Below are 22,591 nucleotides of genomic sequence, written 5' to 3'. Positions count from 1 at the left end.
GATTCTGCTCAGAGGAGACGGTGTAGATCTGGGAGTATGAAACCCTAATTTCTAGGGTTTTGAAGCTTGTGGTTGGTTGCTGTGGCGGCGCTACTTCTGAAACCCTAATCTGTGGTTCTCATCTGTTTGGTAAAGAAGAACCTCGTTGGTCTCTTTTAAGAGCAAACCAACAGGTTTTGTGTATTTCTGGCTCTCTGGTCAGTGTGTGCAACCCTAAGTGAAGGTTGCAGACCTGATCTCACTGACGTGCACCCACCGTGAGATCGTTCCTTCTCTTTCTCTTTACTTTCTGTAAGTCCCGTGAAACGGATCTTTCAATGATATCAAACCTAATCTTGTGAAAGTGCAGAATCCAATCACAAGATGATTCAAGATAAATCAAAAAAGATGAAAAACAAAGAACACAACGAATCACCTTTAAACACTTGCACACGATTCTATTACTTGAAAAGCAAAACCGTCTGGTACAAGTGTTCACAACCAAAACTCTTCCCACTCTAGCTTTCTCTAGAAATTGTAACTGTGAGGATCAAACCCTAAAACAAGTAGAAAACTTGTTTATATACCTAGGCAAGCCCACTTCACTACATGGGCTCCCCTTGGGCTTGATTGGCCCACATGGCCTAAAGCTTGGCCCAAGTGACCTGTAAAGGTCCAAAACCTAATATAAACTAACCCGGTACGACCCAGTTCGTAACCATAACTCGTTGTGTTAATTTGATGCGTCAGTCTCACACTTTAGGGCCTAACAATCTCCCCCTAGACTGATGCCATCAAATTGTCTTCATACTTGAAATCAGCAACGTCTTCAACGTAGTCTATGGTTGTCACTATGCTGCAGATGTCGTGGAAGTTCTTGACTTCTGAACTCTCAGCACTGGGTCTCTTTCTTCAGCTTTTGTGGTTAGCTTCATACTAGGATCTCGATCAGCATTTGCTTGAAAATCTTGTCAAAAAGAATGTGAGAGGAGGATTCTCAGCAGCTCTTTTCTTCTTCAATCTTTGTCTTTCAAGCACGTTCACGGTACTTCATCAAATGCACTTTCACTGTCAGACGGCGTTTCGTATCCGGTTCTTCTGACTCAGGTACATCTTGTTGTTGTGATGCTTTAGACTTCTTCACCAACTAACAGCATCTCAGTCTTCATCAACCCCTGTTCTTGATTGAAATCAAACTCTGCACATGCTCACAAACTCATAAGCAAACATTTCTTATACAACAGGGAGTGTACCACATGAACACTAGGTACATCCAAGTACTTGTACTCGGATTTCACAATTTAAATTCTTTCAACTTTTGATGATCGGTCAAATCTTCAAGAACGGTTATAATTTTTTTAATTTTAAAGAAAAATAAATAAGCACACTATTTTTGGATTTTTTGAATTTTTTCTATTTTTTTTATTTTTAATTTTTAATTTAAGAACTAAAAGAAAATAAAAAAAACTCAAAATATAAACAACTACCATAATATACAATTACAATTGCAATGGGATCAAAATTCGTTCTCAGGCAGACTAAGGAACACTTTTCAGTACGAGCCTAATCAAACTAGTCTATGCGATTGCCAATATGTTTGTCCACTTAAACTTTAACGCTCAATTTTTCATTTTTCAACTTCGTGATATGCTTAAGGTAATATTATACTAATATACCCGTGTGTCCCATTCCAAGGCATACCCCCGCGATCAAGGTAAGCACAACGATTCATCGTAGCAGGTGAGTATACTGATGTCATCCTTTAAGATATCCTGACTGTGTCTAGGTCTGCATATAATCTGTTTTATCATGTTTTAATTTCTTAACAATGAACACCCAAATAAATACTAATCAAATCCTGGAAATATAAACAGCACACTCTATCATGCCCGTATCTTCCCTACCACATATTTCACAAGTCCAATCCAGATTTCTGAAATCTTAACTGGGAATAGGTTGAGAAAAGAAAAGAATAGATCTTAAGCAGAGATGGTATAATATACAGATCAAATGAGTTTTCTCAGTTTGATATAGGTTTATTGGGGTTTCTTTTGGGCACTAGAGGGCCTCTTTCGGGTGTATTAGATCTATAGCGCGACAACGTACAGCTAGGTCAGCATGTATCTGGATGCAGCAGAAGCTGACGTTGCCTAGCACCTCCAGGTCAGCATGTATCTGGATGCAGCAGAGGAGGTACATGACTTTTTCAGAGAAGATTTCAGAATCAGATCAAAATTGTGTGTATCGGGAAAACATACAGACATTCAAATAGAAATGAGCTAATTCCAAGTGACTTTCTTTCCCGGGGTCATATACAATTTTAGTTCTAAGCAGAATGACAACCAAGATATCCCCGGATGATTCAACAATATAAAGACCCGAAACCTCAGATATTGGCTATCTATCAACGCAAGATTTAAGACCATAAAATCATACGCCGTTGGTATGTTACCCACATGATACATAATTCGTTATGTTTATATCACGTAGTATCTTTTATCATGTTGAGCGTCAAGCCTATCGACATATCGCAGTAGATCCTAGTCTTTTCAGCTATGGCACCTTACATGTGTTAGTCAAAACCCTTTAACACGAACATTTATTTCACTTCCCATTTCATGCAATTTTTCTTTTTGGCTTTTTCATTTTTCTAATGTTTTTGTATTTTTCTCATTTTCTCCCCCTAAATTCTATATATGTCTCTCTCTCCCCCTAAATTTGTGCATAAATCGTAGTTTTTTGCGCAAATTTACCATTTACAAAAGAAAGGACACTTTATATACAAGGTTGTAAACTAAGAAAAAGAGAAAATATTTTTGTTTAACCGTTCTATCATCAGATTGAAGACTAATCAAATTCAAATCAAAGTACTGAATTTAAACGGTACCTTTTGCTGATCATTGCTTACTTCTTTTATCTCCTCCAAAGGAAACATATCATCAGTAAAAAAAAAATTAACTTTTTGCAACAGTGAAATGTTACCCGTTTTTATCTCTGGAACAACCGCTATCAACATTCCAGAGATTGTCAACAACTCCTCCTTGGTTGTTCCTGAAAAGTAAGGAGATTAGTAAGACATCGGTACCCAGGCCATCGTGGTCCTGGGATTTCCTGAAGCATCAAAATAGGATACTTCTTTTAAACACAAGTCCCCTTTTGTTTCAAGGATTAGAGACATTGCTGCTTTGGATTTGGGTTTCCAAATCTGTTTAGGTCTAGCAAACACGTTTGTTGCTTTCGGTTGAGCAACTTTAACTGTTTCAGGTTTGTTAGTTTTAGAAACACGTTTTTGTTCCTGAAAGGCTTTGTGTTTGTTTTTGGCAGCGTTCCAATCCCCATCAGAAGGTTTAACCTTGGGATTCACATTCTTCATTGCCTTAGGTGAAGATACCTTCATCGGCTTGGAATGGTAGTTACCCTTTGGTGTAACCCTCTGATTTTGCATATAATAGGGTACGTAGGGACGCCTTGTGCAGTTTCGAGCAATGTGACCAGCAATGCCGCAATTGAAGCATGTTTGTCTCTTCAGGTAGAAAACATTCTGATCAACTGGATTTGCTCTTGCAGGCCCTGAAGGACGAACCGGTCCTTTTTGTGCTTGATTTTGTTGCACATTTCTTGCAGACGACGATGAATTTGGATGTCTATACTTGTCGTTTGCAGGGGCCTTCTGTGGTTGAGATTTCTTTTGATTCTTCTTGTTTTGATGAAACTGCAAGTCTTGTTCAGAAATCTCACCAGTCTTTTCGAAAGCTTTGTTAGCACAGTCAAATGCATATTTCTCACATTTGCCATTGCAGACTGGCTTAACAAAGGCATTTTTCACAACACGGGCCTTTTGAGGACTATTGCTGCCCGTTGAGGACTGTGGAGAGCCTGCTTGTCTTTGATGTTTAGGCTTCTTATTTCCGCGTCCTTTACCTGCTCGCTTCGGCTCCTTTTGCGTGTTGTGAACCGGCTCACTAACACTAGCACAAGAGTCAATGTTGGCATTTCGTTGCACCTTTGGACGATGAACACAATTTCTAGCAATGTGTCCAGGAATTCCACAGTTGAAACAAGTTTGTCTCTTCACTGTCTGGAGATTCGGAGTGCTAGCAACATTATCTGATTTGATGGGTCTAGATGACCAAGCTTGCTTAGGTTGCTTTGCTTGTGATCCATGTGCCTTTTCTGATTTCTTCTGTACCTGTTGATCAGAACTAGCAGAAGCATGAGATTCAGACAGATAATGTTTTTCGTCTTTTATAATTTTATCAGGGTCATTTTGAAAAGACGATTCAGTTTCTGTTTTAATTTCCTTTTCAGAAACATTTACTTGTGACTTTTCATTCAATGTAACCACCTCTTCTTTTTCAAAAACTGGTTCAGTTTTAATTTCAGAAGATGTAGAAATTTCATCAACACGTGTTTCATCAACACACGTATCATGTGAATCTACTTGTGGTTTATTTTCAGCTACGGTTTCCAATGGGGTCCCACTAGATTTAACATTAGGGACACCCACTGAGACCGATTCAGAGGAGGAATCAGAATACTCTTGAGAAGGAGTTTCAGTGGTTTCACTGAATTTGTCCTGAGGGACCTCATCTGTAACACTGTCATCAACTGAAACGTTAGAATCAGACACATTAGCTGAAAAACAATCATCACTACACTTATTGTTCAAATTATCAACACACACATCATCAGTTTTGCCCAAAACAACAAGCTCACACGGCGAAACATAAGCTGAAAATGACGCAAACAAGGAATTAGTAAAAGCAATGTCAGATTCAGTTGGTTCAGAATAACGTTCAAAATATGGTTCAGTAATATTAGAAACAATCACTGGTTCACTCCCATGAACATCTTCACATTTTACTTTTGGGCTATTATCTGCAGACGAAGATGAAAAGTTAGGATCAATTGTGCCTTTGGAAACAAAATTCAAAGGAGTAGACTTAGGTTTCTCAACTTTTCTGTCATGATGAAATGACTTATTGTTTTTGGAACCATAAGTTATTTTACTCTCGTTTATCAACTCCTCCTCAGTCATTGGTAAATAAGTGTAATTATCATTGTACGGAGGAGGAGTCTGATTATAACCCAATCCCGACCCTTTCTTTTTAGAATATGCTAATTGTTGATCACACAGATTTTTGACTAATTTACTGGAGGAATCGAATTTTTAATGTTTAACTGATTAATTTGGTATTTATCCCTAACATTCTCCAGTTCTTTAGTCACCTCACATAGTTTTTCTTTGACTATGATGAGTTGGGCCGTTGCTACACTAACATCGTCCTTGAGTTGAACGATGTCCTTACGCTGAGCTTCGATTTTCTCTTTGAAAAGTTTTTCGTTTTTCGTTAAAGTGAAATTTTTCCGTTTAATTTCATTATAGTCTTCAATTAGCTCAGCGTTGTGAATTCTATAAGCCTCAACTCGTTCTCTACATTCAGGAGTGCAGAAGACAGAAATTACCTCTTCACGAGTAATTTCTTGAGCCGCGGGTTTGTGAAACATAAATGCCATGACCTCAAGGGTGACAGATACTCAAATCAAAAACCAAACGAGAACCCGTGTACTCGCTAACTCAAACACTCTGCACGCAAATAAATGAACCCGCTTTCGAAACCGTACCTTAAAACCTGTCAAAACGGTTATCACAAACAAAACCCTTTTTATTTTTTTTTATTTTATTTTTGTTTATTTATTTTTATTTATTTTTATTTTTTTATTTTTTTATTTTTTATAAACTAAACCTTTTTTTTAATTAATTAAATAAAATAACAAAACTTTTATTATTATTATTATTATTATTATTAAAATTATTATAGTTATTATTATAATTATTATAAGAGTTAACTGCCATTTTCGTCCCTGTGGTTTGGTCACTTTGGCCATTTCAGTCCATTTTTCAAAAATGCGCCATTTTCCTCCCTGACGTTCTGGAAAGGTGCCATTTCAGTCCAAAAATCATAACCCAGTTAAGTCACTTAGTAAATAAGGACTGATTGTGTAAATTTGTAACATAAAGGACTGATTGTGTAAATTTGTAACACCACCACCACTAGCCCTGCCACCACCACCACTCCGCTGCCACCACCACCACCACCGCCACCACAGCCACCACCGCCACCACAGCCACTGCCACCACCGCCGCCACCACAGCCACACCGCCACCACAGCCACACTGCCACCACAGCCACTGCCACCACCGCAACTACAGCCACTGTTATCATCATCATCGATCATCATCGACCTTCATCATCATCGCGATCTTCATCATCATCAGACCTTTATCACCAATTCTCCTCTTAATCGTTTTATACATTTTCTGAAACGTTTACGTGCAAAACGAAATGGGAATTTGGATTAGTTTTAGTGATGCAGTGGGTGTTGAATACGTTTTGATGATGCTAAGGTATTGAATATTGATAACAGCAATATTATGCCGTCGGTTCGGCGTTTTTCCAGAGTCGATACTTTCGAGCTGAAGGTTCAGATCGAAAAGAGGCTCGGTTCACAAAAGGCTGAGAAGTACTTCAATCTAGTCATCAGGTATTTAAATCTTAAGCTCGGGAAATCAGAGTTTGATAAGCTTTGTATCGGTTTAATAGGTCGGGAAAATGTTCGTCTTCAGAATGAACTGATCATAGCTATTGTGAAAAATGCTGCTCTTTCGAAAATACCTCCTCAGAAACGTGCGAAGAGTGATGGTCCTTTGCCTTTAAAGGTCCCTAACAGGACCCATCCGGTGACTGACCTACAGTCTCTATGTGCGTTTCCTCGGTCCCCTAGAAAAGTACGAACACCAAATCTTCGTGAAAGCAAGTTTAAAGACCGAACGGTTCCTTTTCCCCAACATTTGGTAACGACAAAAGTTCAACAACAACAACAAAGTGCTACTGATGTCACACCCCTTTCTGCGGCGGAAGCACGAAGTGTGATCATGAAAGGTTCTCATTGCATACGAAAGGTAAACATACTACATGCTCATGAAAATAACTTCAAATACCATAACTTGAAATCATAAGTTAGCGTTTACAACGCGAGTTAACAGAAAACATTGTCTTAAAAGGTTTACACTTTATTTAAAGACAAACACAAGCGACATCCACGAGCATAAGAGAGACCACGCGCACATCCATCCTAGTTACCTGAAATACATGTGAGTTTTGGAAAAACGTCAACATAATGTTGGTGTGAATTCATGCCGTTTTGTTTTGCACTTTTGTATACTTTGTATGAAAACATATTTTGTGAATAAATCGAGTTTTCATAAAATCCAGTTTCATGTGTACACCACGTACTCATGTATGATTCAAATTCTTCTAGAGTACCCCACGTACTCAAGTATAATCCATGCAGTACCCCACGTACTCAAGTATTCATCAAGTTTTAGAATGGTATGAGTTTTTATGTAAATTAAGTATTCCTGTAGGTATCAGGGTTGTTAATGGGTTGCAAAGCCATTAACATGTGACACGACATAGGAAGTCACCAAACCTTAGGCATTTAATTGGTATATTCTGAGACACAAAAGCACTACTCGATACTCGCCCTCATCGAGAGTGTGGCTGCCCGGCACCCGTTAGATCTAACCTTTTGTTCTGCGGTCTAGGTATATTGTTGATTAATGGTGCTTCTGTACCCTATTCGTGACACGATTCCTCGCATCATTTTTCATAGCGCATCCTACTTGGTACTCGTTTCTCACCAAGCGCGCTTCTCATATTCCTATTTCACAACACACTTGGTACTCGTTCTCACCAAGTGCGCTTCTCGTTTTCTTATTTCACAACACACTTGGTACTCGTTCTCACCAAGTGCGCTTCTTGTATTCTTATATCGCTACACACTTGGTACTCGTTCTCACCAAGTGTGCTTTTTATTATCATACCATTTGTTAAACATAAAAATATCTGTAACATGTATTTCACCCCCGAAGTTATAAAACTGAAAACAGTTAAGAGAAAAGGGGGAGCATGAACTCACAACTTTGCGTTCCTGTGCGTCGTAAACTTCACCGGGTTTGCTTATTTAACGTCGTAACCTATACGCGTTTTCTTAACGTTAGTCACTAGACTTGCGTCGCACAAGTTCAGTCACTTACTTTTGTATTCGTATTGTCGTGTTAAAAAATATTTCATATTTTTTTTAACTAAGTATCTTACTTATATTATTTTTCGCAAATTAATATAAGTATCTTGTGTTTTGCAATTTGCACCCGAATTATGTGTCTTGTATATTGTATGTGTATTTTCATGTTTATACTCCTCATGAGTATTTAGTGTATTTTTACGTCTTAATACGCTAGCACGTATAACACATACTATATACACTTAGCACAGAAGTTGGTGATAAAATAATATATATTTTTCTCTCAAAAATATACATACTTATATCCATTTTTATTCTTGAAGAAATCCTCATTTCTTATCACCAAAAATTAGGGAAACCTTGGTAATACTCTTAAATACATTTTTAGGGAATAAGTTTCTCAAAAACTTATATTTTTCTAAGTATCAAAATTTATAAAAATTTTGGCAGAGTTTCCCCTAAAAATGGAGGTTTCCCATGTTTTCAAAACATGTGTTTATTTTCTTTTAAATCGTCAACAATCATCAACAACACTTATCAACAATAATCATCCACGAATATCACTAATTTCTCCATTTCATGAACTTGGTTATTTACTAAAATTGTGTAGTAACTTACTAGCACATTTAGTAAGTCTTGTTATCTTTAAAAATAAGTTTAGTTTCTTAAAAACCTTATTTTCAAAGAATATAAAGTTTCACAACTTCTAGTCGGTTTTTACGAAAATTATTTCTTTGTTAAAACTTTTGTTACGCAAGTGTCCATACACTTGTTTGTTCACAAAAATCACTTTTGTTTGTGTAAGATCCGGTTTAGAACATGTGGTTCCTTTTGACGCTTGGTCTTTTGAAAATACCACTTGTAGATACATAGATCGGCAAGTTTTAAACACTATTTTACAAGTAAAAATACTTTTACACAAGTTCATGTTTCTCGTGTGGTAGAGTTTCACCTTTTAACCCTTGTACCGTCCGAAACAAGCTTATGTCAAGATCTATGATCTTAACAAAGTCGGGTTAAACGGTGATCCGAGCTACCACAACGTAGATCGGGCCTAAATAATCCCACAAATCAAATACTACAACATTTACACATCATGTGAGCTTTTATCCATCATTTAAGTGTCTTTTAGTAGACTTTAATGTGTCAAATTGCAAGATTCCAAGTTTTAACTGTTATCTATCATATTAACCACTCTAGATTAGTTCAAGAATGTGTTTTAAGTAACTCACCACTAGCTCGAGGCTAGGGAAGAATCTAGACGCGAATGTGGTGGATAAAAGCTAGAGAAAAAGGTCCTTCGTGCTCCGAGTGCACCAAGCCTCCTAATACGTGATCCTTGATGCTTGGGTATGCTTGGAATGGCTTGAACAAGGCTCGAAAAATTGATGGGTGATTAGGGATGTTTGGCCGTGAGCTTTCTAGAGGGAGAGAGGAGAGTTGTTTGGTGTTGTGAAGTGTGAAAGTTCATATGTGCCATCTCACGGTATTTATAGACATTCCAAATGGCATATTCCTAGCATATTCCTGGCATATTCTTGGAATATTCCTAGCATATTCCTAGCATATTCCTGGAATATTCCTAGCATATTCCTGGCATATTCCTGGAATATTCCTAGCATATTCCTAGCATATTCCTGGAATATTCCTAGCATATTCCTGGAATATTCCTAGCATATTCCTGGCATATTCCTGGAATATTCCTAGCATATTCCTAGCATATTCCTGGTATATTCCTGGAATATTCCTAGCATATTCCTAGGTTTTCTGCGTTGTCTGCGTTTTGCAGTGTAAGCACTGTGTCGCGTAGGAACTCACGGTACGCGCTTAAACTTGAAAAATAACGTTTTTAAGCGTTTCAATTTATTTTTCAACACGAACCTGATTAAAATAAAATTTTAATCATAACAGAATATTTGTGGGATTAAATATTATCCGGGCGGCCACCAACGTTCGTTTCGCAGTTTTGTCGTAATTAGTTCTGCACTTAAAGTGTGTTTCGGGTGCCTTTTAGTGCGTGTTTTAGCTTTCGTAACGACCATAAATTAAACCCTGATATGTACTCTTGGGTTTTAATGTACCTTTGTCGTAGGACCTACACCTAGGCCTCAATTCTAATGTCTGACTGCTTTCTGCAGTTCCGTTGACACAGTGTGTCTTACCGGTGAGTTTACTAATATTTCTGACGCAACGCTCTCGTTTTTGCATAAAGCAATATTTTGTAGTATACAACGTGCATGAATTCACTTGCTTAGCTTCTAATCAGTCAATGTTGACATTTAAGCTCATAATTGCAGTCATTAAATAATAATTAAAATGTACGGAAGTTACCGGTTTTGTGCCAGTTGTCACAGTCTCCCCCCGTTAAAAGAATTTCGTCCCGAAATTCAGGTTGAACTAACTCTCGCAGGAGTCTTCTTGAATAGGTGGGGATACTTTTCTTTGAACTGGTCTTCGCGTTCCCATGTATACTCGGGTCCGTGCTTAGAGCTCCAACGTACTTTGACAAGTTTCACACTGCTCCTCCTAGTCTTGTTGACTTTCCAGTCAGTAACCTCAACGGGTTGTTCTGTAAATCGGAGGGCTTCATCAATATGCACTTCATCCACCGGGATGATCACGTTTTCTTGTGTTGGACTCTTCTTCAGGTTGGATACATGAAACGTATCATGTACTCCATTAAGTTCTTCCGGTAACTCCAACTTGTACGCCACGGTACCAATTCTTCTCAAGATTCTGAATGGTCCGATGTATCGTGGGTTCAGCTTTCCACGCTTTCCAAATCTGACTACGCCCTTCCAAGGTGAGACTTTTAACAACACTTTGTCTCCCACCTCGAATTCTACTGATTTTCTTTTCGGATCAGCGTAGCTCTTTTGTCGATCTCGAGCCGCCTTAATGCGTTCTCGGATCTGCGCAATCTTGTCGGTTGTCTCTTGAACAAGTTCAGGACCAACCATACGTTTATCTCCGGCATCTGCCCAACATAAGGGCGATCGACACTTGCGGCCATACAGAGCTTCGAACGGCGCGGCCTTTATGCTTGTATGATAACTGTTATTGTAGGAAAACTCAACTAAGGGTAGGTGAGTATCCCAGCTGCCGCCTAGATCCATGACACATGCGCGAAGCATATCTTCTAACGTTTGTATAGTCCGTTCGCTCTGGCCGTCTGTTTGCGGATGGAATGCCGTGCTTAGATCTAACTGAGATCCAAAGGCTTCCTGAAATGATTGCCAGATTCTTGAGACAAAGCGTCCATCTCTGTCTGAAATGATTGAGATAGGCACTCCATGACGTGCCACAATTTCTCTTAAGTATATTTCTGCAAGCTTTCCAGTGCTATCCTTCTCTCGGATTGGCAGGAAATGCGCAGATTTCGTCAACCGATCAACTATTACCCATATCATGTCGTGCCCCCTTGGGGTCCTGGGTAATTTCGTTATGAAGTCCATCGAGATTTGTTCCCACTTCCATACGGGAATCTCTGGTTGTTGTAGTAGGCCGGACGGTTTTTGATATTCGGCCTTAACCTTAGCACAGGTTAGGCATTTTCCAACATAGACAGCAACATCGCCTTTGAGTCTCGGCCACCAATAGTACTCTTTCAAGTCTTGATACATCTTGTCCGATCCTGGGTGGATCGAATATCTCGATTTGTGGGCTTCATTAAGGATGACTTCTCGTATGCCACCATAGAGTGGAACCCAAATACGCTTCTTGAAGTATAAGGCTCCCTCTTCATTTGGTGCCATGTACTTCAATGCACCTCGGAGGTATTCAGCTTTACGGTTCTCTCCTTTAAGAGCTTCTTGTTGTGCATCACGAATGCGTGCAGTGAGGTTCGTTCGACTGGTCATTTCTAACGCTCGAACTCTTAGGGTCTTAACTCTTTCCTTTCGACTTAACGCGTCCGCTACAACGTTTGCCTTTCCAGGATGGTACTTAATCTCACAGTCGTAATCATTTAACAGCTCGACCCATCGCCGCTGGCGCATATTCAATTCCTTCTGATCAAATATGTGTTGCAGGCTTTTGTAATCTGTGAAGATTGTACATCGAGTACCATATAAATAGTGTCGCCAGATCTTCAAGGCGAATACCACTGCTCCCAACTCCAGGTCGTGAGTGGTATAGTTTCTTTCGTGCACCTTTAGTTGCCTTGAAGCGTAAGCGATGACTTTTTGGCGTTGCATGAGCACGCAACCCAGTCCTTGTCGCGAGGCGTCGCAGTATACCACGAAGTCTTCCGTGCCTTCGGGTAGTGACAATATTGGTGCATCGCATACTTGCTTTTGAGTAGCTGAAAAGCTTCTTCTTGTTTAACACCCCAATCGTACTTCTTGTCTTTCTGAGTAAGGGTCGTTAGCGGTTGAGCTATCTTTGAGAAGTTCTCGATGAAACGTCGGTAATAGCCCGCTAAGCCCAAAAATTGACGAACTTCAGTTGGGGTCTTGGGAGCTTCCCAATTCTTTATTGCTTCTATCTTGGACGGGTCTACATGAATGCCCTTCTCATTCACAACGTGACCAAGAAATTGTACTTCGTGAATCCAGAATTCACACTTTGAGAACTTTGCATACAGTTTCTCTTTCTTTAGTAGTTCCAGTATGGTTCTGAGATGTTGCTCATGTTCTTCTTTCGTTCTTGAATAAATCAGGATATCATCGATAAATACAATCACGAATTTATCGAGATATGGTTTGCATACGCGGTTCATCAAATCCATAAAGACCGCTGGTGCATTCGTCAGCCCGAATGGCATCACAAGAAACTCGTAATGCCCATAGCGTGTTCTGAATGCAGTCTTTGGTACGCTCTCCTCTTGGATTCTCAGCTGGTGGTATCCAGACCGAAGGTCGATCTTGGAATAATAGCTTGACCCTTGTAACTGGTCAAACAAGTCGTCAATCTTCGGTAGTGGGTACCGATTCTTGATCGTTAGTTTGTTCAGTTCCCTATAATCGATACACATCCGCATGGTTCCATCCTTTTTCTTCACGAACAAAACTGGAGCTCCCCATGGCGAGAAGCTTGGCCTTATGAATCCTTTATCCAACAACTCCTGGAGTTGTGTAGATAGTTCTTGCATTTCGGATGGCGCAAGTCTATACGGTGCCTTGGCTACAGGAGCAGCTCCCGGAACCAAGTCTATACGGAATTCGACTTGTCGTTGCGGAGGTAGTCCTGGCAGATCCTCAGGGAACACATCAGGAAGTTCCTTCACCACAGGAATATCTTCGAGTTTCGGTTCCTCAGCCTTCTTATCTATAACGTGTGCTAGGAAGGCAACACATCCTTTCCTTAAGCACTTCTGTGCTTTCATGCAGCTGATGATTCGCAGATGCGCGTCTCGTCTTTCTCCATGTACGATGAGAGTTTCACCATTCGCCAAAGGGATGCGAATGATTTTCTCATGACAAATGACTTCAGCTTTGTTCTTGGACAACCAGTCCATTCCGACTACCACATCGAAGCTACCCAATTGAATAGGTAAGAGGTCGATGCTAAAGCTTCGTTCACCAAGTTCTAGCGTGCAACCTCTAACAACTTCGCCCGATTCAACAAGTTTACCATTGGCTAGTTCTATGGAATAGGGAATATCCAATTTACTAGACTCTATCCCAAGCGTACGTTTAAATTCCACGGACATGAAACTATAATCGGCACCGGTGTCAAATAATATGGATGCAAAGTGATTGTTAATGAGAAACGTACCGGTGACCACGTTAGGGTCCTCGCGTGCGTCCCTTGCTCCAATCACAAATGCTCGAGCCTGAGCATTGTCTTTCTTTGGGCAGTCTTTCATGAAATGATCATTGCTTCCACAACGGAAGCATCCTTGGTTCCGCCCCTTCCCGTTACCATTCTTGTTACCAGCACCGTTTCCATTTCGATTCTTTCCCTTACTCCAACAGTCTTCCGCTTGATGACCCAACCTATCACATTTGTCACACCTTGGAACACGACAAGCTCCATCATGATGATACTTACATTTTTGGCACTTAGGCATGGTGCCTTGGTACCCGTTCGCTGCAACATTTGCCTCCTTAGAGGGGTTGGTGTCACGTTTCTTGTTGGAACCCTTGTTGTTTCGAGTTGCTTGATTCAGGCTTGAATATTTTCTTTTCTTGTCACCGGATGACTCAGCATGCGTCACGGTGTTTTCTGCCGTGTTCAGAGATAGCTTCTCTATGCGAACACAGTCTTCAGTAAGGCTAACAGCCAGAGTTACAGCCTCAGTGATTGTCTGGGGTTTGGCTGAAGTCACCATGCCGCGAAATTCCGGGGCCAGACCCCAAATGTAGCGTTCAACGCGCTTAAATTCCGGGGTCACCATGTAAGGAATCACCCTGGACAAATCATGGAACCATCGAGTATACCCAGTGATGTCAGCACCAACCATCGTCAAGTGCCAGAACTCTGTCTCCAACCTCTGGAGTTCGGCACGAGAGTAGTACTTCTCTCTCATTTTCTCCTTCAGTTCATCCCAGGTCATGCCGTATGCGGCTTCATCACCCAGCGTTTGAACTTGCAAATTCCAGCATGTCAGTGCTTCATCGACAAACAGTCCAGTGGCGAAAGTGACTTGCTGATCCGCGGTACACTTGCTCATGCGGATAGTGGCCTCAGTCTTCTCCGTCCAACGCACAAATGCTACTGCTCCTCCAGTGCCATCGTAGTTCATTGGTTTGCAGTCGAGGAACTGCTTGAAGGTGCAGCCTTGAACTGCGTTTCCACCGGACGAATCTCCATGTCCGTTACGCCTGGCACTGCTTGGCCCTCCACTGTCTTGGGTACGGTTCGCCTCGTACTGGGCGATAGCAGCAGAGATTCTCTCTTCCAGTAGAGCGTTCAGCTCTTCAGCAGTTCTTGGTAGTGGGGGAGGAGGAGGTTGATCATCATTGCGAGCATTCACAGCTTTCCTGGGTGCCATGTTCTGACAGAACATAACACAGCAGGGTTAGGCATTCGTTCGATATCGTCACACTAGACAGTAGTATCATATATATTTACAGATATATATACCACATAAGTGACATCAACCAATTATTACTCTGGCAGAGTACTTAGTAGGCTTGCACTGAGGGAATCTATACATGACAAGACTTGCTGTGATTTCTGTGCGCTGAATTCCATAATTATGTATGCATCCATAATTACGTAACTCCTTGCACAGTCCCCATAGTTCGTTTCATCCTCGTATTTCTTCCTTCAGATAGGCCATTGTTTTCAGGTAAAGTCACATATACTTGTGACATTCTACTACTAGTACATGCTAATTATCACACATAATTGCAAGTAATTTCTCAGTTAAGACAAGTGCTACTCCTGTGCACCCTAAGTCTCGTAGTGTCTTTTCTAGACTCGTGTAGTCAGTTTCAGGTAGTGGGTGTCGCGGGACGTTTTATGCAATGAAAACTCTTTGAAAATTGTTTTCGTGATAGGATCCTAGAGATTGTAGACTAGACTCGAGAAGGAATCCTGGTTCACTACAATCGCAGCTCTGATACCAATCTGTCACACCCCTTTCTGCGGCGGAAGCACGAAGTGTGATCATGAAAGGTTCTCATTGCATACGAAAGGTAAACATACTACATGCTCATGAAAATAACTTCAAATACCATAACTTGAAATCATAAGTTAGCGTTTACAACGCGAGTTAACAGAAAACATTGTCTTAAAAGGTTTACACTTTATTTAAAGACAAACACAAGCGACATCCACGAGCATAAGAGAGACCACGCGCACATCCATCCTAGTTACCTGAAATACATGTGAGTTTTGGAAAAACGTCAACATAATGTTGGTGTGAATTCATGCCGTTTTGTTTTGCACTTTTGTATACTTTGTATGAAAACATATTTTGTGAATAAATCGAGTTTTCATAAAATCCAGTTTCATGTGTACACCACGTACTCATGTATGATTCAAATTCTTCTAGAGTACCCCACGTACTCAAGTATAATCCATGCAGTACCCCACGTACTCAAGTATTCATCAAGTTTTAGAATGGTATGAGTTTTTATGTAAATTAAGTATTCCTGTAGGTATCAGGGTTGTTAATGGGTTGCAAAGCCATTAACATGTGACACGACATAGGAAGTCACCAAACCTTAGGCATTTAATTGGTATATTCTGAGACACAAAAGCACTACTCGATACTCGCCCTCATCGAGAGTGTGGCTGCCCGGCACCCGTTAGATCTAACCTTTTGTTCTGCGGTCTAGGTATATTGTTGATTAATGGTGCTTCTGTACCCTATTCGTGACACGATTCCTCGCATCATTTTTCATAGCGCATCCTACTTGGTACTCGTTTCTCACCAAGCGCGCTTCTCATATTCCTATTTCACAACACACTTGGTACTCGTTCTCACCAAGTGCGCTTCTCGTTTTCTTATTTCACAACACACTTGGTACTCGTTCTCACCAAGTGCGCTTCTTGTATTCTTATATCGCTACACACTTGGTACTCGTTCTCACCAAGTGTGCTTTTTATTATCATACCATTTGTTAAACATAAAAATATCTGTAACATGTATTTCACCCCCGAAGTTATAAAACTGAAAACAGTTAAGAGAAAAGGGGGAGCATGAACTCACAACTTTGCGTTCCTGTGCGTCGTAAACTTCACCGGGTTTGCTTATTTAACGTCGTAACCTATACGCGTTTTCTTAACGTTAGTCACTAGACTTGCGTCGCACAAGTTCAGTCACTTACTTTTGTATTCGTATTGTCGTGTTAAAAAATATTTCATATTTTTTTTAACTAAGTATCTTACTTATATTATTTTTCGCAAATTAATATAAGTATCTTGTGTTTTGCAATTTGCACCCGAATTATGTGTCTTGTATATTGTATGTGTATTTTCATGTTTATACTCCTCATGAGTATTTAGTGTATTTTTACGTCTTAATACGCTAGCACGTATAACACATACTATATACACTTAGCACAGAAGTTGGTGATAAAATAATATATATTTTTCTCTCAAAAATATACATACTTATATCCATTTTTATTCTTGAAGAAATCCTCATTTCTTATCACCAAAAATTAGGGAAACCTTGGTAATACTCTTAAATACATTTTTAGGGAATAAGTTTCTCAAAAACTTATATTTTTCTAAGTATCAAAATTTATAAAAATTTTGGCAGAGTTTCCCCTAAAAATGGAGGTTTCCCATGTTTTCAAAACATGTGTTTATTTTCTTTTAAATCGTCAACAATCATCAACAACACTTATCAACAATAATCATCCACGAATATCACTAATTTCTCCATTTCATGAACTTGGTTATTTACTAAAATTGTGTAGTAACTTACTAGCACATTTAGTAAGTCTTGTTATCTTTAAAAATAAGTTTAGTTTCTTAAAAACCTTATTTTCAAAGAATATAAAGTTTCACAACTTCTAGTCGGTTTTTACGAAAATTATTTCTTTGTTAAAACTTTTGTTACGCAAGTGTCCATACACTTGTTTGTTCACAAAAATCACTTTTGTTTGTGTAAGATCCGGTTTAGAACATGTGGTTCCTTTTGACGCTTGGTCTTTTGAAAATACCACTTGTAGATACATAGATCGGCAAGTTTTAAACACTATTTTACAAGTAAAAATACTTTTACACAAGTTCATGTTTCTCGTGTGGTAGAGTTTCACCTTTTAACCCTTGTACCGTCCGAAACAAGCTTATGTCAAGATCTATGATCTTAACAAAGTCGGGTTAAACGGTGATCCGAGCTACCACAACGTAGATCGGGCCTAAATAATCCCACAAATCAAATACTACAACATTTACACATCATGTGAGCTTTTATCCATCATTTAAGTGTCTTTTAGTAGACTTTAATGTGTCAAATTGCAAGATTCCAAGTTTTAACTGTTATCTATCATATTAACCACTCTAGATTAGTTCAAGAATGTGTTTTAAGTAACTCACCACTAGCTCGAGGCTAGGGAAGAATCTAGACGCGAATGTGGTGGATAAAAGCTAGAGAAAAAGGTCCTTCGTGCTCCGAGTGCACCAAGCCTCCTAATACGTGATCCTTGATGCTTGGGTATGCTTGGAATGGCTTGAACAAGGCTCGAAAAATTGATGGGTGATTAGGGATGTTTGGCCGTGAGCTTTCTAGAGGGAGAGAGGAGAGTTGTTTGGTGTTGTGAAGTGTGAAAGTTCATATGTGCCATCTCACGGTATTTATAGACATTCCAAATGGCATATTCCTAGCATATTCCTGGCATATTCTTGGAATATTCCTAGCATATTCCTAGCATATTCCTGGAATATTCCTAGCATATTCCTGGCATATTCCTGGAATATTCCTAGCATATTCCTAGCATATTCCTGGAATATTCCTAGCATATTCCTGGAATATTCCTAGCATATTCCTGGCATATTCCTGGAATATTCCTAGCATATTCCTAGCATATTCCTGGTATATTCCTGGAATATTCCTAGCATATTCCTAGGTTTTCTGCGTTGTCTGCGTTTTGCAGTGTAAGCACTGTGTCGCGTAGGAACTCACGGTACGCGCTTAAACTTGAAAAATAACGTTTTTAAGCGTTTCAATTTATTTTTCAACACGAACCTGATTAAAATAAAATTTTAATCATAACAGAATATTTGTGGGATTAAATATTATCCGGGCGGCCACCAACGTTCGTTTCGCAGTTTTGTCGTAATTAGTTCTGCACTTAAAGTGTGTTTCGGGTGCCTTTTAGTGCGTGTTTTAGCTTTCGTAACGACCATAAATTAAACCCTGATATGTACTCTTGGGTTTTAATGTACCTTTGTCGTAGGACCTACACCTAGGCCTCAATTCTAATGTCTGACTGCTTTCTGCAGTTCCGTTGACACAGTGTGTCTTACCGGTGAGTTTACTAATATTTCTGACGCAACGCTCTCGTTTTTGCATAAAGCAATATTTTGTAGTATACAACGTGCATGAATTCACTTGCTTAGCTTCTAATCAGTCAATGTTGACATTTAAGCTCATAATTGCAGTCATTAAATAATAATTAAAATGTACGGAAGTTACCGGTTTTGTGCCAGTTGTCACAACTGAGTTGTTTTCTTTAGGTAGCAAACCGCCACTTGAAGTTAATTCAGTTGAAGACGGGGAAGAAGTTGAGCAGGATGCAATAAGTCCCGGTGTTTATACTAGAAACCCTGCTAGTGCGCCATTTGGCATCACCATCCACTCACAAGAAAAATGAAAATTATGCATTAATGGTCTAGATTCTGCATACTGTACTGAGACTTGCCATTACAGTGGTAATTTGCCTGCTGCAAATTCTTTAAAGAACAGGTTGAACCACAATTTGCGAGTTGAAGGTTTGGATGTCTCTAAGGATTGTGTTAACTTATTGAATAACGGGTTGGACTGTTTTTTAAAAAGTGTTCTAAAACCGAGTCTGGAGTTAGCCCGCTCAAGATCTTCACAAAGGTGGTGGCGGTGGTGGCAGTGGCTGTGGTGGCAGTGTAGCTGTGGTGGCAGTGTGGCTGTGGTGGCGGTGGTGGTGGTGGTGGCAGTGGCTGTGGTGGCGGTGGTGGTGGTGGTGGTGGCAGGGCTAGTGGTGGTGGTGGCAGGGCTAGTGGTGGTGGTGTTACAAATTTACACAATCAATCCTTTATGTTACAAATTTACACAATCAGTCCTTATTTACTAACTGACTTAACTGGGTTATGATTTTTGGACTGAAATGGCACCTTTCCAGAACGTCGGGGAGGAAAATGGCGCATTTTTGAAAAATGGACTGAAATGGCCAAAGTGACCAAACCACAGGGACGAAAATGGCAGTTAACTCTTATTATAATAAAACCTAATGATTGCCTAATGATTACTAAATGATTAATAATATAATTAATTATTATTATTAATAAATAACCTACGTAACCGTCCAACGTCCAACCGTCTTCTTCGTTTTGAAACCGAAACAACCCTAATCTCGATCTTAAGCCAGCCGTCAGAAGATGATGATCGGAGGATATGAACGGAATTGAATGGTGACGTTCTGAGATGATGATCGGAGGATATGAACGGAATTGAATAATATCGGCAAACAGGTGTAGAGTTGATCTGTGGTTCGGCAAACAGATGTAGAGTTGATCTGAGATGACGAACCAAGATGACAGTGATTGTACGTCGGAAGATGATGAAGGTTGACGTCGGATGTTAATGGTGATGAAGGACGACGATGATGATGATGAGGAGTATAGCCGGCGATGATGAACGAACGATGATGATGATGAACCGATGAACCGGAGACGAAGTTGCAGATAGGGGGTGGTCGACGGTGGTAGACGAGACTGTGAACGGTGATCAGATGGTTGCACAACTCGGAATCGGAAACGTGTGTTGCGAGTCGGAATCGGTGGAGTCGAAACGATTGGACTCGGAACCGTGATTGCGAGTCAGAGAGTGACTCGAGACCGGACAGTGACTCAACAGTGGTTGAGTCGAGATTACAGTTGCGATTAAACACGGATGAGTCGAGAACTCGGTTGCGCCTCGGAACCGAGATGATGATGGAGGTTGCGAGTGGATGCGGTTGCGAGTCAAAATAATCGTGATTACGGTTGCGACTCAAAGATCAGTTAATGTTTTTGTATTCAAAATGTAGTGAGTCGAGACCGAATAGTTTTCGCTGGTTGTTACAGGTTGGAGTGGTGGTGGTTGAAATTGAAATCGGAAACGATGCAAGTCGAGACCGAAGTGAAACGATGAAGATTTTCACTCGAGACCTTTGAGTCGAGAACTCGAAACCGGAGATATGAGATGATGGAACGATGAAGATTTTCACGCGGACTCGGAACGATGAAGGTTGTGATGATGACTCGAGACTGTAAGTTGCGACTCGTAACCGAAATGGTGATTCTGTCTGTATGTTGCGACTCGTAACCGAAATGATTGGAAGTGGTGAACGTTGCGACTCATAACCGAAATGTTGATTCTGTCTGTATGTTGCGACACGAAAACTCGAAACTGAAAACTCAGAACCGGGATAACTCGAGATTGAGGTTGCGACTCGAAGTTGAGATTAACCCTCAATCTAGATAGTTCAGTATAGAGATGATGTTTGCGACACAATAAGTGATGATCGATGATATGTGGTTGCGAGAAAAATGTCGGAACCACCACTGTTGTAAGTCGGAACCACCACTGAAAGCTTAACCAAGATGGTTGCGAGTCGGAACGAGTCGGAAACGGATTAGAAAACAATAGACTCGAAACCTTGTGAGATGGTTGCGACTCAAGAGAATATAACTCGAGACGGAAGGTTGCGATGTCGGAATCTCTGTGAGGTGGGGAGATGATAAAGTTGTTCCGAAAAGTTTGAAATTTTTTTTTTAGGAAAGAAAATGATTTTTAAGAAACAGTTATTCCGAAAATTATTTTTATAAAAACAATATTCTGTTTTAAAACTCAAACAAGATATCCCTAATAAATTTTGAATTCCTCAGTTTTTGGAAACAAGATATTCCCTTTTTTTTTTTTAAGAAACTTTTAAAAATCAAACAAAGAGTTCAAAATTTATGGGATCCGTATAATTTTGAAAGATTAGTAAGTTAAAAAAATATATTTGACCTCTCCTTTTTTTTTAATAAGGAAACAAATAATTTTCAAAACAAATAATCACCAAATTTTTCGAAATTGTTGGAAATTTTTAAATCTTTTCAAACTTGGCAAAAATTTGAAAATTTCAAATCTTAACAACTTTTAAAAAAAAATCAAACCACCAAAATATCGAGATTTTTGATAAAAATTTCGATGAACACTTCGAAGAACACGAAGAACGCGATGAACACCGAAACAAAAATAACGAGAATCTTGAATCCTTGATATCACACCGAGCCTAGAACAGGTTCTAAAAGCTCTGATACCACTTGTAAGTCCCGTGTAACCGGATCTTTCAATGATATCAAACCTAATCTTGTGAAAGTGCGGAATCCAATCACAAGATGATTCAATAAAATCGAAAAATATGAAAAACGAAGAACACAACGAATCACCTTTAAACACTTGCACACGATTCTATTACTTGAAAAGCAAAACCGTCTGGTACAAGTGTTCACAACCAAAACTCTTCCCACTCTAGCTTTCTCTAGAAATTGTAACTGTGAGGATCAAACCCTAAAACAAGTAGAAAACTTGTTTATATACCTAGGCAAGCCCACTTCACTACATGGGCTCCCCTTGGGCTTGCTTGGCCCACATGGCCTAAAGCGTAAAGCTTGGCCCAAGTGACCTGTAAAGGTCCAAAACCTAATATAAACTAACCCGGTACGACCCAGTTCGTAACCATAACTCGTTGTGTTAATTTGATGCGTCAGTCTCACACTTTAGGGCCTAACACTTTCTATTGCATCATTGTGTTTTGTGTCTAGGCATTCGTGTTAGGCTAAAACTGGTTTGATTATTGGGATACAGAGAGGGTTCACTCTGTTGCATTTGTGTCTGGTTTGGTCTATTGTGTTGTGGCTCCCTGGTCATTGTCTGCGGAGGCACCTTTTGAGTGAT

At 39.8% G+C, this 22,591-nt stretch overlaps 1 protein-coding gene across 1 annotated transcript; it reads left to right on the top strand.

Moving 5' to 3' along the window:
• The first annotated feature begins 6,415 nt into the window (after positions 1–6,415).
• LOC110925014 lies at positions 6,416–19,286 on the top strand. The gene is made up of 2 exons (XM_022168987.1): positions 6,416–6,743; positions 19,150–19,286. The coding sequence occupies exons 1-2, from the start codon at positions 6,416–6,418 to the stop codon at positions 19,284–19,286; spliced, it is 465 nt and encodes a 154-aa protein (XP_022024679.1).
• Positions 19,287–22,591: the final 3,305 nt, after the last annotated feature.

The sequence above is a fragment of the Helianthus annuus genome, chromosome 17 (assembly GCF_002127325.2).
Source record: "Helianthus annuus cultivar XRQ/B chromosome 17, HanXRQr2.0-SUNRISE, whole genome shotgun sequence".
In the NCBI taxonomy this organism is placed as follows: Eukaryota; Viridiplantae; Streptophyta; class Magnoliopsida; order Asterales; family Asteraceae; genus Helianthus; species Helianthus annuus.
The sequence above is the reverse complement of the archived record's forward strand: the minus strand, read 5'-3'. Positions and strand labels throughout refer to the sequence as shown.

Bases quoted from the DNA above. Each gene is read 5' to 3' on its own strand.
- LOC110925014 (XM_022168987.1), top strand. From the start codon at position 6,416: ATGCCGTCGGTTCGGCGTTTTTCCAGAGTCGATACTTTCGAGCTGAAG. The intron at 6,744-19,149 runs GTGCGTTTCCTC...TGTTTTCTTTAG, and splicing joins GACTGACCTACAGTCTCTAT to GTAGCAAACCGCCACTTGAA.